Source organism: Carlito syrichta, unplaced genomic scaffold (assembly GCF_000164805.1).
Source record: "Carlito syrichta isolate Samal-C Ts95f unplaced genomic scaffold, Tarsius_syrichta-2.0.1 Scaffold312149, whole genome shotgun sequence".
Classification (NCBI taxonomy): Eukaryota; Metazoa; Chordata; class Mammalia; order Primates; family Tarsiidae; genus Carlito; species Carlito syrichta.
Genome location: NW_007256245.1, coordinates 211,232 through 227,644, shown reverse-complemented (window position 1 = coordinate 227,644; position 16,413 = coordinate 211,232). Strand labels below are relative to the sequence as shown.

General features: G+C 38.9%; 1 protein-coding gene across 4 annotated transcripts in view; it reads right to left on the bottom strand.

Moving 5' to 3' along the window:
- CASC4 (cancer susceptibility 4) overlaps positions 1–16,413 on the bottom strand; it is a 108,462-nt gene that overhangs the window by 69,874 nt on the left and 22,175 nt on the right. For all 4 annotated transcript variants that reach the window (XM_008069621.2, XM_008069623.2, XM_008069622.2 and 1 more), the window contains exon 2: positions 2,224–2,278. In XM_008069621.2, coding sequence (XP_008067812.1) covers positions 2,224–2,278 — 55 coding nt within the window. The remainder of the gene's footprint in view (positions 1–2,223; positions 2,279–16,413) is intronic.

The following is a 16,413-nucleotide window of genomic DNA, read 5'->3' as shown; positions in this document are numbered from 1 at the left end:
AGGGTGCCTGAACGATGCACATTTGTATACCTAACCCTTAACTGTACCCCACAATTTTATAATTAAAAAAATGTTTAAAAAAAAAAGTTTGTCCAACTCTCATTCCTTTTATTTCCAAGAAAATATTAGTCATCATAAGCGACCTAAGGTCTATTAATTCCTTTAAATGAGAAATATGCATATAAATTAGGGCCTTTTTCTCCGCTGAAGAATAACATTAAAAATTTCAAGGTTATCTCAAGAACTAATTCACCACATTCAGTACCATAAAGATTTTTACTCAATAACACAGGTTGTCATTTTTGTTGACATATACTAACAGGGGCCACAGGGCTTCTTATTCAACTGATCTCTTACTGTTTAATAAGAAATATACTTTGATGACAAGTGGACTCATCTGTAAAAACTGCAAGATGGAAGCAGCACTGACAGTGTGACATCTTCTATGCCATCCTAATGTACTCCTGTGAGTCAAAAAGAGTAGAATAGGCTGGGTATGGTGGCAGCACATGCCTATAATCCTGGCATTTTGGGAGCCAAGGCAGAGAAATGCTTGAGCCGAGGATTGGGGTTGTGGTGGGCTGTGATCATGACACTGCACTCCAGCCTAGGTGATAGAATGAGATTCTGATTAAAAAAAAAAAAAGGAGAACATGGACACAAATATAACAAAAACCAACTTGACCACCCAGAAAGTATTTCTAACAGAAAGTCAAAGGTATTCAAAATCATAGGTAGTAAAAAATAAACAATCTTTATTTTAGGGTTATGATACACTTCCTAATGGTTTTGCTAGGTAAAGAGGAGAACTTTACCACATTACAAAGCCAGCTAAGGTTGGCTACTTCAAGAGGATGATAAAAATAGATTATCCAATATCTAAAGAGGGCTAAAATGATAATAGGGTATTTATGAAATTAGACATGTATTATCCACACACATAAGCCTTGAGCCAATGTATACAGAGTTTTAAAATAAAAAAGCGTTATAACCAAAGGGTGTGGGGGAGAGGAAGGTTGATCCTCAGGCCCCAAACTCCAAAGGTCAACAGTGGTGTGAAGTAACATAAGCAGAGTGTAGAACTATTTTTTTCCCACAAAAATTGTAGTTAAAAAAAAATAGCTCTACAAAAAGTTCATCCAAGTGAAAATATGTGTGTATTTTAAAATTTATTATTATTTATCTATCTTCTAGGATTCCTTCTATTCCCAGGGTATCTAAAACATTAAGCTTGGAGAACCTGTCCAAAGCATACCTAAACCGGACTGGATTATTTTAGCAGATTGACCACAGTACAGAGGGAACACTTCTCACCTTATCTCTAGAAATCTGATGGACTCTGAAGCTACAGCTCAATTTTCTTTGAGAAATCTCTTAAGAACATGTCATTGCATGAATCCTGCCTATAGCACAATGTTAAGATACAGACCTCAGGTATTAACTTGCATTTATCATATATAAAGCAACATTAAATGATTTTTATTATATCTTAAAACAAAAGGATATGTCTTGTCATCAGAGGAATTTTTTTTTCAGAAAATTTTATTCCATTAAGCTAACTTGCTATTTCTTAATTCCTGAGGATTTTAGACATTTAGTGATTTTTTTTTTTTTTTTAATTGATGAGTTTCACTCTGTCACCCAGCCTGGAGGGCAGTGGCACGCTCACAGCCACCACAGCCTAGACCTGCAAGACTCAGGCGATCCTTCCACCTCAGTCTTGCAAGCAGTTGGAACTACAGATGCACGCCACCACACCCAGCTAATTTTTTTTTATTTATTGTAGACACAAGGTCTTGCCAAGTTGCCCAGGCTGGTCTCAAACCCCTGGGCTCAAGCAATACTCTTGCCTCTGCCTCCTAAAGTGTTGGGATTACAGGCATGAGCCACCATGCCTGGCAGGACTCTTTCTTAAATTGGTTCCAGCCAGAGGCAGAAAGAACAAGCAGAGGCCCAGTCTCAACCTTCTGGGCTCAGGTGATCCTTCCACTTCAACCTTCCAAGCAGCTGGAACTACATACAGGTGCATGCAACCACACCCAGCTAATTTTTTTTATTTCTTGTAGACATGAGGTCTCGCTAAGTTGCCCAGGCTGGTCTCGAATCCCTGGGCTCAGGAGATCCTCTTGCCTCAGACTCCCAAAGTGCTGGGATTACAGGTGTGAGCCACGGCACCCAGCCATTCAGTTATCTTTATCTTTAATCTGTAATTAAGTCTCTTACCTTTTAAATGATGTATGTCTGCCATCTGATATGATATGTTGTTCTGTAGTTTAACCTGAAAAAAAATTTTTTTCATTTTACTAAAGAATATGTAGTTTTGCTCATATTTACTTTTTTTTTTTGGTTTTTTTGTTTTTTGTTTTTGAGTTGGAGTCTCACTCTGTCACCCAGACTGGAGCGGCCACTGCAGCCTCGACCTGCTGGGCTCCGGTGATCCTTCCGCCTCAGTCTTCCAAGTAGCTGGAACTACAGGCACGCGCTACCACGCCCGGCTAATTTTTGATTTATTGTAGAGATGGGGTCTCGCCAAGTTGACCAGGCGGGTCTCGAACCCGCAGACTCAGGCAATCCACTCACCTCAGCCTCCCAAAGTGCGGGATTACAGACTGAGCCACCGAGACTGGCTACTTTTTTTTGACTCATATTCACTTTGAGCTTGATTATGAATGCAAATGAAAAACTCTGATTATTTATGCCCCACCTCTTTCCAACAAGAATCAAGAGGTAAATTCTGATTTTGTAATGTTTATTTTAAATTTGCACAAGAATATTTATTTTACTTGACATACAATGTAATAACTTTCAAAAGTTTTAAAATTTGAGTTGAACATCACATAATGATTTTTTTCCAAAACTCAGAGCCAGGGTCACTGTCCTCTAGGAAGCAGTATAAAAGAACACTAAGAACTTAAAAATGTACCAAAACTGATTCAAATTAAGGCTTACCATTCAATTTTATTGATTGATTGAGTCGGAGTCTCTCTCTTTTTGTTTTTGAGTTGGAGTCTCACTTGTTGTTGCCCAGTGGCACGCTCACGGCCACCACAGCCAAGACCTGCTGGGCTCAGGCTATCTTTCCACCTCAGCCTTCCATGTAGCTGGAACTACAGGCACATGTCTCCACGCCTGGCTAATTTTTGGATTTACTGCAGAGATAAGGTCTCGCCATGTTGCCCAAGCTGGTCTCAAACCCGCAGGCTTAGGCAATCCTCTCGCCTTGGTCTCCCAAAGTGCTGAGATTATAGGCATGAGCCACCATGCCCAGCCTACCATTCAATTTAAAAATTAAAACAAGGTTGAGCATGGTGGCTCATGCCTGTAATCCCAGCACTTTCAGAGGCCAAGGTGGGGGGAATCACTTGAGCCTAGGAGTTCAAGACCAGCCTGGGCAACATAGCAAGACCTCATCTCTACAAAAAAATCCAAAAATTATCCAGGCAAGGTGGCATATCCCTTTAGTTCCAGCTACTTGGGAGGCTGATGCAGGAGGATTGCTTGAGCCCAGGATTTGGAGGCTGCAGCGAGCCATGGCCTGGGTAATAGAGTAAAACCCTGAATCAAAAAACAAAAAAAGGCATTGGATAAGCCAGGACTTCACACACAGAAAACCACTGTGTCTCATTCCTTGCTTTAGACAAGTTTCACCTAATTATGAAATGTAACTAAAATATCACTATAAATGGGTTCTCTTGTCTACATCAAAGTAACTTTACATTGAAAAGCACTGGCAGACTCATACCATCATAACAGCACCATGATGCTTTCGTTTTATGCAATACCTCCTCAATCTCTAAAGAATACTTTTTAAACTGTCTATTTTGAAATAATTAGGTTCACAGCAAATTGCAAAGACAAGACAGAGAGATCCCATGTACCTTTCACACAATTTCCCCCAATGGGTAGTACATCTTACATAACTACAGTATAATACCAAAACTAGGAAACTAACATTGGAACAATGTGTATGTATAGTTCTATATCATTTTATCATATGTGTAGATTTGTTTCTGTTTGTTTTGTTTTTTGAGTCAGAAGCTCGCTCTGTCATCCAGGATGCAGTGCAGTGGCACCATCATGACTACTGCAGCCTTGATCTCCAGGTTCGGGCAATCCTTCTGCCTCAGCATCCAGAGTAGCTGGGACTACAGATGCACTCCACCATAACTGGCCAACTTTTTTATTTTTTGGTAGGGATGAGGTTTCACTATGTTGCCTAGGTTGATCTCGAACTCCTAGATTCAAGCAATCCTCTCGCCGCAGCCTCCCAAAGTGCTGGCATTACAGGCGTGAGTCACTACACCTGGCCATATATGTAGATTTGTATAACCACCATCACAATCAAGATACAGAATATTCTGTCACAAAGATCTCCCTCATACTATCCTTTTTAGTCACACCCATCCTCTTTCCCAGCATCTAGTGCCAAGATACTGGATAGGAAAGCATAACAATTAAGAACACATGAGAGTAGTCTCAAGGAATCAGTAGGCAGGGTACCATCTAAAGTTGTATAATTACCATAGAAGTTCAGAAATCAGGGAAAGCTTCATGAAAGGGATTTTATCTGAATTAGGCATTGATGGTAAGGCTAAAGTAATACTTTAAAGAGGTGGAAAAAGAGCATTTCAGATAGAGGAGATGACATAAGAAGTGGTCTGGTGACAAGAAAGCATGAGGTATACATGAAGACTCCACTAATGTACTTGACTGAAGCACATGATTCAGGGAAAAGAAAAATGGGAAAGAAATATGGAGTCAAAAGACCAGGAAGGATCCTTCAGTACCTGGTAGAGTATATTCTTCAATCTGAGAGCCCGTGACTTTTAAATTTAAAATGAAAGTTTATCCATAAACAAATAACAGATGAAAGCAGAACTGTTGTAGCTGGAGCAGGTGTAGGAGTCTAGGGGTCCCTCTTTCTTTTCTCCTAGAGTCCAGGGAGCTTTGAAGAATAAAGTTTAAAATATAATTCTGATATTCTATGATAAAAAAGGAATGAAATATCAGTATGTGATACAACATGGATGAACTCTGAAAATATTATATATATGCTAAGTAAAAGAAGTCACAAAAGAACAAATAATATCTGATTCCATTTATATATAATGTACAGAATAGGCAAAGCTATAGCGATAGAAAGTAGATTAATGGTTGCCAGGGGCTGGGGGAAAGAATAAGGGGTGACTTTTTAGGCACAGAGTTTCTTTTTGGGGTGATGAAAATGTTCTGGAATTAGACAGTGATGATTGTACAAACATTGTAAATAAAAAAACCACTAAATTATACATTTTAACAGGGTGAATTTTATGGTATATGAATTATATCTCAATTGCTTTCATGTAAAAATGCTGAGGGTACTATGGGGTACCATATTAGAAACTGGGAATAAAAATAATGGACAAACACTATTACTCAAGAAGCTTATTATTTAGGAGAGGCAGTCAAGTAAACAGACAATTAAAGAAGAAAAATGTTATCATTGGGTTCTACAGACATGATGAGAGAATTTAGTAGAAACACTTAATATAGCCTTAAGGGAGTGAGGGGAGGCTTCTGGAGATGATGATGATGGCCGAAATGAATCCTGTAGGAAGAGCAGTATTTGGCCAAGTGAAAGTAAGGAGAAGATAAAGAGAAAAAAAACATTCAAGGCATGTATCAAAACTCAGATGTGAAAAACACTGACCAATCTGGGCTGCAAGCAGGTAGCTAGAACAGAGAATTAGGGAAAAGTGGTAAGGAATATGGCTAGAAAGGTAAGCAAGGTCCATGTTAAGAAGGGGCTTGCGGCAGGGCACAGTGGCTCATGCCTATAATCCCAGTACTTTGAGAGGCCGAGGTGAGTGGACTGCCAGAGACCACAGGTTTGAGAACAGCCTGGGCAATTGGGGAACCTCATCTCTACAATAAATAAAAAAATTAGCCGGGCGTGATAGCGCATGCCTATAGTTTCAGCTACTTGGGAGGCTGAGGAGGAAGGATTGCCTGAGCCCAGCAGGTAGACACTGCAGTGGCTGTGAATGTGCTGCTGCATTCCAGCCTGGGCAACAGAGTAAGACTCCAAATCAAAAAAAAGAAGGGGCTTTCTAAGGAACGTGGATTCATCCTATAGGCTATGGTCAATCTTTAATGTTCTTTTAAGCAAGGTAGTGAAATCCAGTTTCCAGTTTTGAAGTCAATCTGGCTGCAATCTCCTAGAAGAGTGAAACAGAGGAGGTAAGACTAGAGGGAGGGAGACCAGAAGGGAGACTGTTGTCATATTATAGAAGAGAGAAAATGTTGGCCTAACCCAGGGGTGGGCAAACTATGGCACTATGAGCCTGTTTTTTATAGTTAAGGCAAGCTAAGGATTGTTGTTACATTTTTAAACTAGTTGAGGGGGGGAAAAAGCAAAATAAGATTCTGTAATATATGAATTCTATGAAAGTTAAATTTCAGTGTTTAGAAATAAAGTTTTATGGACAAACAGTCACACTGATTTATTTACATATTGTCTATGGCTGCTTTTGAGCTACAATGGTTATAACAGAGACTATATGGCCTGCAAAGCCTGAAGTATTTAATATCTGGCCTTTTTATAGAAAAAGTCTGCCAACTCCTGTTCCAATGAATGAAAACAAAGAGGTAAATATAAGTAAGAGAAATTAAAGAAAAAGAATAAATAGTCTTCCTGATTGCTTAGATACGGGGGACAAAAGAAGAAACATCAAGGGAAATGTTTTAGATTTCTAAATAGAGTGACCAGATGAGTAAGAATACTAATCTCCATAACAGGGAAACACGGCAAGGAAACAGACTTGGGGCTGGGAAGAAAAGTGGGGAAATCATTTTTTCAGATTTGAATCTCTTTAATTTAAGGCATCAGTGACATACCCAAGAACAGAACTTGAGTAGGCAGTTGGACATAACTGCCAAGGTCTGGAGCTTGGGCAATGATTTGAGAGCCATTCACATACAAATGGTAATAGAGGCGAGGGGAACGAGGTCACTGAAGGAAAGCTAGAAGGGCAGCAGAAAAAACTGACACCAAATACTACTGTATTTTTGATCAGTTGATCACTAAGAGCTCTTAGCTGCTCTCTATAACTTCCAATTAGCCTATGCTTACTTTCTTTCCTACTTCATGGTCTAACTTATTTTTGCATTTGCTGACCTTTCAAAGAACATAATCATCCTTTTAATTCTTGTTTTCAATAGGTTTGCATTACTTTGAGTTTTTTAAATCCATTTTTCTGATGCTATGCCAGTTTCTTGTACATGTACTCTATCATTTTAAATGTGCTTTTGAAACTGCTAGAAGGAAGCTATTCTTGAATATGAGGCTGTGAGTGGTCTCAGTTTCCCTGAACTGGCTTTTACATCCTTGTACACTTTTTAAAAAAATTAATGGAGGAGGGCAAACTCAAACTACAGACTACAAAAATGTTAAAGGATTATATGAACAACATTGCTTTATTCTTCTCATCACTTTGGTTTTCTCTTCAACCTTCCTTATTAAGAATAGAGATGTTGATCCCAATGGCTCATATATAAAGTCTTCATATCACAAAAGCTGTTCTGGGACAGTATACTCTACATGGTATTAAAAATAAAATCATGGCCTGTCTAAATAAAGGGCTTCTCTTAATTCATGCATAATAGGCTTATTTCCCAACCCATTTTTTTGCCATGTTGTACAGTGATTTTTCAGTTAGCTTCTCACATCCCATTATGGCATACTGTTCCCTTGGCATCTCATATTCTCTGTTATTCCTGTCAATCTTTCCAGCAGGATTCTCACAAAAATCTTAATATATTCAATGTTTAGTACTATCAGCAGACATCAGTTCCTAGTTTCTCTCAATTCCAATTAACATTGTGCTAGTCATCTCACCTTCCATATGCCTTTGCACAGAGGTGCCAAGAATTTGCTCAGTGATCTTACAAGCCTAGCTGCCAGGTCATTAAAACCAAAAGTTCCCTTCCCTCTTCAGCAATTTTATTATTTTGATCACTTTTAGAACCTGGAGGTTTGCTGCTAAATTATTTGGTGCCAGGCGCAGTGGCACCTGTAACCCCAACTACTTGGAAGGTTGAAGCAGGATTGCTTGAGCCGAAAAGTTCAAGGCCAGCCTGGGCAATATAGTGAGACAGCAACTTAAATTAAAAATAACATTAGTGCTGGGCACGGTGGCTCAAGCCTGTAATCCTAGTACTTTGGGAAACCGAGGTGAGGGGACTGCCTGAGCCCATGGGTTCAAGAACAGCCTGGGCAACTTGGCGAGACCTCACCTCTACAATAAATAAAAAACTTAGCCGGGTGTGGTAGTGCAGACCTGTAGTTCTGGCTACTTGGAAGGCTGAGGTGGAAGGATCACCTGAACCCAGTGGGTCAACACTGGGTGGCCATGAGTGTGCCACTGCACCCCAGCCTGGGTGAAGGAAGAGACTCCAACTCAAATAATAATAATAATAACAACAACAACATTAAGCTGGGCATGGTGGCGCATGCCTATAATCCCAGCACTTTTGGAAGTTGAGGTGGGAGGACTGACTAAGGCCAGGAGTGCAAGACCAGCCTAGGTAATATAGCAAGACCTCATCCCCACAAAAATTAAAAATTAGCCGGGTACGGTGGCAAACACCTGTATCCCTATTATTTGAAAGGCTAAAGCAAGAAGGATGGCTTGCACCTAGGTGGTCAAGGCTGCAGTGAGCCATGACTGGACCACTGCACTCCAGTCTGGATAACAGAGCTGGACCCTGTCTCAATAAATAAATAAATAAATTTTAAAAATAAATTATTTGCTCATCTTTTTGACACTACAATACTACAGCCATCTGATTCGCCTTCTCGCCACACAAACACCCTACTCCCAAAATTCTTATCCAGGTCCTTAAACAGTTTGATAAAAAATTCCTTCAACATTGCCCTTTGTAAGAAAATCTGAAGGTGTTTTCACCTATCATGTCACTTTTTGTAGTATTCTTGCAAAATCTGACTTGTGAAGCAGTAAATTAATTTTGGCTTTAATCTTATGTTTTCTTCCAAGTTGAGTCTGTTTATAAAGACTCCCATTTGGCTTTTTTATTTTTGATATTTGTTCCAATTTCTTCAACTTTATTTTTTTCCCCTTTTACTAACATAATTTCCTTTTTACTAATCCTTTTTGCATATAGTTAGGTCTCTTTAACTCCTGTGGCTTTACCCTTTCCTCTGAACAACTTCATTTAATAATTCCACCACCATTCTGTCACCTTCAAAAGGAAGCTTAACTTCTCTCCTAATTAGTCCTCCTTCAAAGTTTTTTTGTTTGGAGTTTCTTTGAGATAAGGCCTTGCTATGTTGCCCAGGCTACACTGGAACACCTGAGCTCAAGTGATCCTCCTGCCTCAGACTTCTCAGTAGTTAAGACTATAGGTATGAGCCACCACACCTAGCTCTCTTCTCATAGTCTTAATTTCTTCATGTTCTAATAGAAATTTATCTTCCAAAAGACTACCAAAACTTCCCAGCTGTTGAGAAATTAATTTGAGATCTGACTACTACATAATTGGAAAAAAGATTATCTTCATTTTCCCACATGAACTCTCTATTTAACTGGCAATGCTTTAAGAATACATTTGGGAACATACTTTAGGAAGCACTATTTATCTTTTTTTTTTTTTTAAGATTCTTATTGTCTGGATCAATTTTTGGTTAGCTTCAGAGTTTTCCCAAGATATCCTCATTTACAATACCAAAGAAAGATATCAAATAATTATTTTCTCTTTCAAATTTCTTTGGGGATGAGAGATAAGTGTGCAGAGTTAGACACAGGTAGGTAGGTAAACAGGTAAGTGGACAGACAGACAGACAATAAATAGAAACATTCACAAACACAGCTCATCCCTTGCCTAATTTTCATGAATGGTTAGATAGACTCCAACCCAGATTACAATATATTCTTCAAAAACCCACAAAGCTCAAAACAGCTGGCCTGGCTCCAGAGTCTACAAGGAACAGCCTCACATTCGGTCCTTTCAAAAACAAACTTCTTTTTTTTTATTACATGCAGCCCTATTTCCAATAAAAATGTCACCCCGTTTCCTTTCTGTCTCCAACATTTATCAGAATTAATTCTATGAGAACAGGAACTGTGTCTCTTGTTCATCCCTGTTCTCATTCATCCTTGTGAGTCCTACCTCTGGCATACTGGCTAACACCCGTAAACACTGAATAAATGTTTGCTCAATGACATCCTAGACTTTTATGTCCTATGTTCTTTGTACTATATACACTCCTACCTTAAGTTATACTTTATCCATATTTGTACAATCTTAAATATTCTTCAAGATTTCTTTCGAACTCCTTCATTTATTTCCCCTTGTTATCACATTCATTGCCTTAGGCTTTATCCCTCCCTTTCCATAATACTTGTTTCTCTGGGATTTTGAGTCCATCTATAACAGGCCAATTAGCCTTGCTTTCTTTGGCCTTTTCTCTGTTAAGCTCTTAGAATGTGTTTATCGTCTTTCCTGAGGTTCCTTCTCTCCTTTCTTCAGAGGTATATTATATGTTCTCTATCTCTTTTTCTCAGCAAGAATTATCTTCTCTTGATATTTTCCTATAGCACTTCTTGCTCATCCTCAGCTACTTCATTTATTTTACCCTCATCTTTCTTCCCCCAATACTTAAAACTTCATTTTTATTTTTCTATCAGCTCTTTTCTGACATTCTTTTAATGTTTCCCCACCCTATATGACTTCTCTAAATTAATTTCGGCAGCTGTTACCAGCTCAGTCATTCTGCTCCTCTTGTCATTTAGGGACCTTGAAAATGGCTCAGCTATGCCTGCTTCACTTTCATTATGGCCTGGTTCTTGAGTAATTAGCACAACTATGACCATTTATTCCAAAGGTTATATACAACTGGCACTTTACAGATGTCATTTCTGTCTCCTTTTTCTCCACACCCAAAACACTTGGTCTTGATTACATCTCATACTCAGATGACTGCCTAACCTGGCTGATGCTCAGAATCACCTGGGGAGCTTTTAAAAATACATATCCTTCCTTCAGTGTTATTCAGTAGTCTGGGGATGGCCAAGAAATTTTATTTTAAAAAACTCAAGCGATTCTGATAAGCAGCTAGGTTTAGTGACTACTCATCTATAGTATGTCTTTGGCTAGTACCTATACCAGCTAGATTAAAATAGAATACTTTTAATAATAACTAATGGGCTTTAAATAATTATTTTGTGCCTGGTCCTATGTCAAGTGCTTCAAAAGTTTTATCTCATTTAATCCTCACAACCACCCTATGAGATAGTTATTTTCTCCATTTCACAGATGAGGAAACTGTGCCCTAGGTCATATACCTACAACAGATTTTGAATATTCTCCCAAGCAGTCCCAGTCCAGAGTCTGTGCCTGTGACTTCTGTGTATATACTAGATCTAGCAGGTAATTAACCTCATTAACCTTTTTTATTCTCACTACTCATATTTCACATATACTATGCAGTCAGCATTTCAAACACATCTGCAACTTTTACTTGATCTGTTAAAGAATTATTGTCTTTATTTGAGTCAGGGTCTCACTTTGTCACCCAGATTGGAGTGTGGTAGCACAATCACAGCACACCCAAATAATTTTTTAAAAAATTTTTTATAGAGACGAGGTCTGCTGACATTGCCTAGACTGTTCTTGAACTCCTGGGCTCAAGCAATTGGCCCAAGATTTTCTGTGTCTCTTAAAGAAAGATTTAATATAATTTATTCCCAGTTATATTTTTAAAGAGAATACACAAGGTCTTTGGTCTTGGTTGGTTATAATAAACATCACAAAGTTTTTTCACTCACTGATTCATCTTATTGAGAAATTTTATTTTATTGTGGTACTAATTTGTTATTTATTCAGTCATTTATAAAGCATTTACTGAGTACCCACTATGTACTAGGCTTAGTCTGTTAAGAAGAATCCCAAAGAATCACTACAAAGCTTATTTATTCAGTCAGGCAGTCAATCACAAGGACATTTATTTAACACCTATTAAGTGGAAGACACTGTGTAAGGCCTAGAGATACAGCAATACAGAAGAACAAGAAAGAGGTCTAGTTCAAGGACACACATTTTGGAATTATCAGTGCATATAATGTAACAAGATTTGCCAGTGAGTATAATTATATAGGAAGAGAGTAGAATGAGAAGAGAAGATCTCTGAGAGAAACCTATGAGCTATAACACAACAAATAGAGATGAAGCCAGCAGAGGAAACTAAAAAGTAAACTGAGAGGAGAAAAACAGAAGAGTCTGGTGTCATGGAAGCCAAGAACATAGAGTGAAGAACAGATGCTGAGATATCAGGAGCAGGAAGAGAAAATGCAGATGAAACAAGAAAATGCAAACAGAATATTTGAAGAAATTTAGCTAAAAAGGGGAAGGAAGGCTCAATTTATGTATTTAAGAGTCATGGGGTATATGTGAGGATTTACTACATAAGTAAATTGCATGAAGACAAGGTCTGGGCTTCTAGCAAGTCCTCTCGCCCCCAGTAATGGACATGGTAACCATCGGGTGGTTGTGTGCCCCTTATCCCCCTCCCTTCTTCCCACCTTTAGCTGTGCTCAGTGACTCAACTATTTTTTAAGTGCTGAGGGGTAAATATAGACCGAGAGGCTGAATATATAAGGGAAGTATTGGAATACTAATAGTACAAGGTTTTTGAAAAAATAGAAGGCATTAGATCCAAAGAACAGCTAGAGAGGTTGGCCGCTGAGAAAGGATGAATCTTTTACTTTAACAAAGAGGAATATCAGATGGGTACATATGTAGAAGGCCTGCAGATTTGGTAGTGAAAATTCTATCAGTCTAATTCCTGGTCAAGCGAAGATAGGGTCAACTGTTTAGCTTGAGAAAGAAGAAAAAAAGTTTAAATGGGTAGGGGGAGTCTGAGGAGGGCAGAGATTTGAAAACTGTAGCAAAGCGTGTATTGCCTGGAGAAATGTGATTCGTAAGATACTGCTGAAAACTCAGTTGAGTTTACTGATCATAAATTTCCACAAGTCTGGTAATATGACTTTCTCAGCTATGCTTGAAATAGGCATGTAAAAGAGAGGATAATGGCAAGAAACTAAAAGGAAGCAATGGACCACAGACTCTTATCAGGATAGGGAGAAAAAGTAAAGAATGAATAGGGTTGCTAGGAAGGAAAAGGTGATGGATTAGAGGTCCAGATGAAGTTGAAGAATAAGTGTAACTGGCTCAGCAGTGCTAATCTCTTCTGTGATATGTTCTCCCGAGAACATTAAAGTCTGAAGTTCACAAACTTTAAATTTCAAAGATTTGAAAGCCTGTGTTAGGTTCATGACAGAATGAATGAACAATAAAAACCTTTGATAGTTATATTGCAAACATTTTTAGTTCTCATCCCAGGCCCTTAGAAGGACCATTCCTCCCCCATTCCTTTTAAGTTACGTGTGTGTGTGTGTGTGGTTGTTTTACCAGAAACACAAAAACACAATTTTCTTTTATTTTTTATAAATTTTTATTTTAAAGATGTAGGGTAAAATTCAGGATTAGGTATACAAATGGTCGTTGTGCAGGTAAAGTTTGGGCCTCACTTTGATCCCCACATCACCTGGTTTGAGACCAAGTATCCTTATTGATGAAGTATGCCCCCCTGCTCCCTTCCCTAGCAGTTTCCCACTACTGCCAATCTCTTTCTTATAGTATTATGATAATTAATCAGGGTCTGCTTATGAGTGAGAACATGTGGTACTCAGTTCTTTGTTTCTGTGATAGATCACTGAGTAATACAGACTAACTCCATCCAAGTTGTTCCGAAGTTCATATGTTTGTCCTTCATGGCTGCATAATACTCCATCATGTATACATACCACATTTTTTTAATCCAGTCTAATCTGATGGGCAGCACAGTTGGTTCCATGTTTTTGCTATTGTGAATAGTGCTGCAATAAACATGTGTGCACAGGTATCTTTTTTGTAGAATGGTTTGAGTTCCTCTGGATATATTCCCAGAAGGGGGACTGCAGTATCATATGGGAGGTCAATTTTTAGATCTTTTAGGAATCACCACACTGTTTTCCACAGAGGCTGTACTAGTTTACACTCTCACAAATAGTGTAGAAGTGTTCCCTTTTCCCCATATCCCCTCCAGCATCTGTTGTTTTTTGAGTTATTGGTGACGGTCATCCTGACTGAAGTTAGGTGGTATCTCAGTGTAGTTTTAATTTGCATTTCTTTGATGATTAGTGAAGCTGAAATTTTTTCATGTATCTGTTAGCTGCTTGTATGTCTTCTTTTGAGAAGTGTCTATTCATATCTTTTGCCTACTTTTAAAATTTTTTTTCATTTTAACCATTAAAAAATTTTTATTTTATTATAGAGATGTGGTGTACAAGTGAGGATTAACTACATAGTTGCATGCAGGTAAAGTTTGGGCTTCTAACTGGCCTTCATTCCCACTGGTAGTGGACCAGTTACCCCTTGTGTTGTCATGTGTCCCCCTCCCTCACACCCCTACCAGTGCCCAGTGACTGCCAATCTTTCCCTTGTGCTAATGTAGCTAATGTTCATGGCCCACTTATGAGTGACAACACGCGGTATTCAGTTCTTTGTTTCTGTGATAGTTCACTTAGTATGATGGTCTCCAACGCCATCCAATTGCTGTGAAGTCCATGATTTTGCTCTTCTTCATGGCTGTGTAATACTCCATCATGTATCTGTAACACATTTTCTTTATCCAGGCCACTTCTGATTGGCAGCAGGGTTAGCTTCATGTTTTTGTTACTGTGAATAGTGTGGCAATAAGCATGTATGTGCAGGTGTCTTTGTGTAGAATGATTTATGTTCCTCCAGGTATATTCCCAGGAGAGGGATTTCTTGATCACATGGAAGGCAATTTTTAGCTCTTTTAAGAATCACTATACCGCTTTCCAAAGAGGCTGAATTAGCTTACATTCCCACCAGCAATGTAGAAGCATTCCCATTTGTCTGCACTCAGGGCAGTATCTCTCTCTCTCTCTCTCTCTCTTTTTTTTTTGAGTTGAAGTCTCACTCTGTCGCCCAGACTGGAGTGCAGCCTCAACCTGCTGGGCTCCGGTGATTCTTCCACCTCAGCCTTCCAAGCAGCTGGAATTACAATTACAGGCATGCGCTACCACGCCTGGCTGATTTTTTTTAATTTATTATAGAGATGAGGTCTTGCTGCCCAGGCGGGTCTCAAACCCGCGGGCTCAGGCAATCCACTCACCTCAGCCTCCCAAAGGCTTGGGATTACAGGCTGAGCCACCGAGCCCGGCAATTTATTTATTTTTAATTATAAAGATGTGGGGTACAATTCAGGGTTAGGTATACAAACATTAATTATGCAGGTACCCTCCCTCCCCTAGCAGTTTCCCTCAACTGCCAATCCCAACCCCTCTCCCCTGACAGTTTCCTATTACTGCCAAATGCTTTCTTATAGTATTATACTTGTTCAAGGTTCACTTATGAGTCAGAACATATGGTACTCTGTTCTTTGTTTCTATGATAGATCACTGAGTACGATCAACTCTAAATCCATCCAAGTTGCTGCAAAGTCCATATATTTGTCCTTCTTTATTGCTGCATAATATTCCATTGTGTATATGTACATTTTCTTTTGCCAGTCCAGATTCGATGGGCAACATGGTTGGTTCCATGTTTTTGCTATTGGGAATAGAGCTACAACAAATATATGTGTGCAGGTATCTTTTTTGTAGAATGATTTTAGTTCCTCTGGGTATATTCCCAATAGGGGAATTGCTGGATCATATGGAAGGTCAATTTCTAGTTCTTTCAGAAATTGCCACACTGTCTTCCAAAGAGGTTGCACTAGTTTGCATTCCCACCAGCAGTGTAGAAGCGTTCCTTTTTCTCCACATTATTGCCAGCATCTGTTGTTGTTTGTTTTATTAATGACAGCCATTCTTACTGGGGTCAGGTGGTATCTCAATGTGGTTTTGATTTGCATTTCTCTGATGATGAATGAGGCTGAGCACTTTTCATGTGCCTGTTGGCTGCCTGTATATCTTCCTCTAAGAAGTGTCTATTCATGTGTTTTGTCCACTTTTTAATAGTTTAATAGTTCACTTGTTTTTTTCTTTTCAGCATGTTTGAGTTCCTTGTAGATCCTGGATAAATTAAGCCTTTGTCATATATGCAGTTGGCAATTTTTTTGCCCACTCTATGGGCTGTCTCCCCACTCTCTTGATGGTTTCTTTGGCTTTGCAGAAGCTTTTCAGTTTGATGAGGTCCCACTTGTCTATTTTATGTCTTATGGCATGAGTACTTGGGGTTTTGATCAGGAATTGGTTGCCAGTTCCAATTTCCATAAGGGTGTCTCCTGCATTTTCTTTCTTTTTTTTTTTTGAGTTGGAGTCTCACTCTGTCACCCAGACTGGAGTG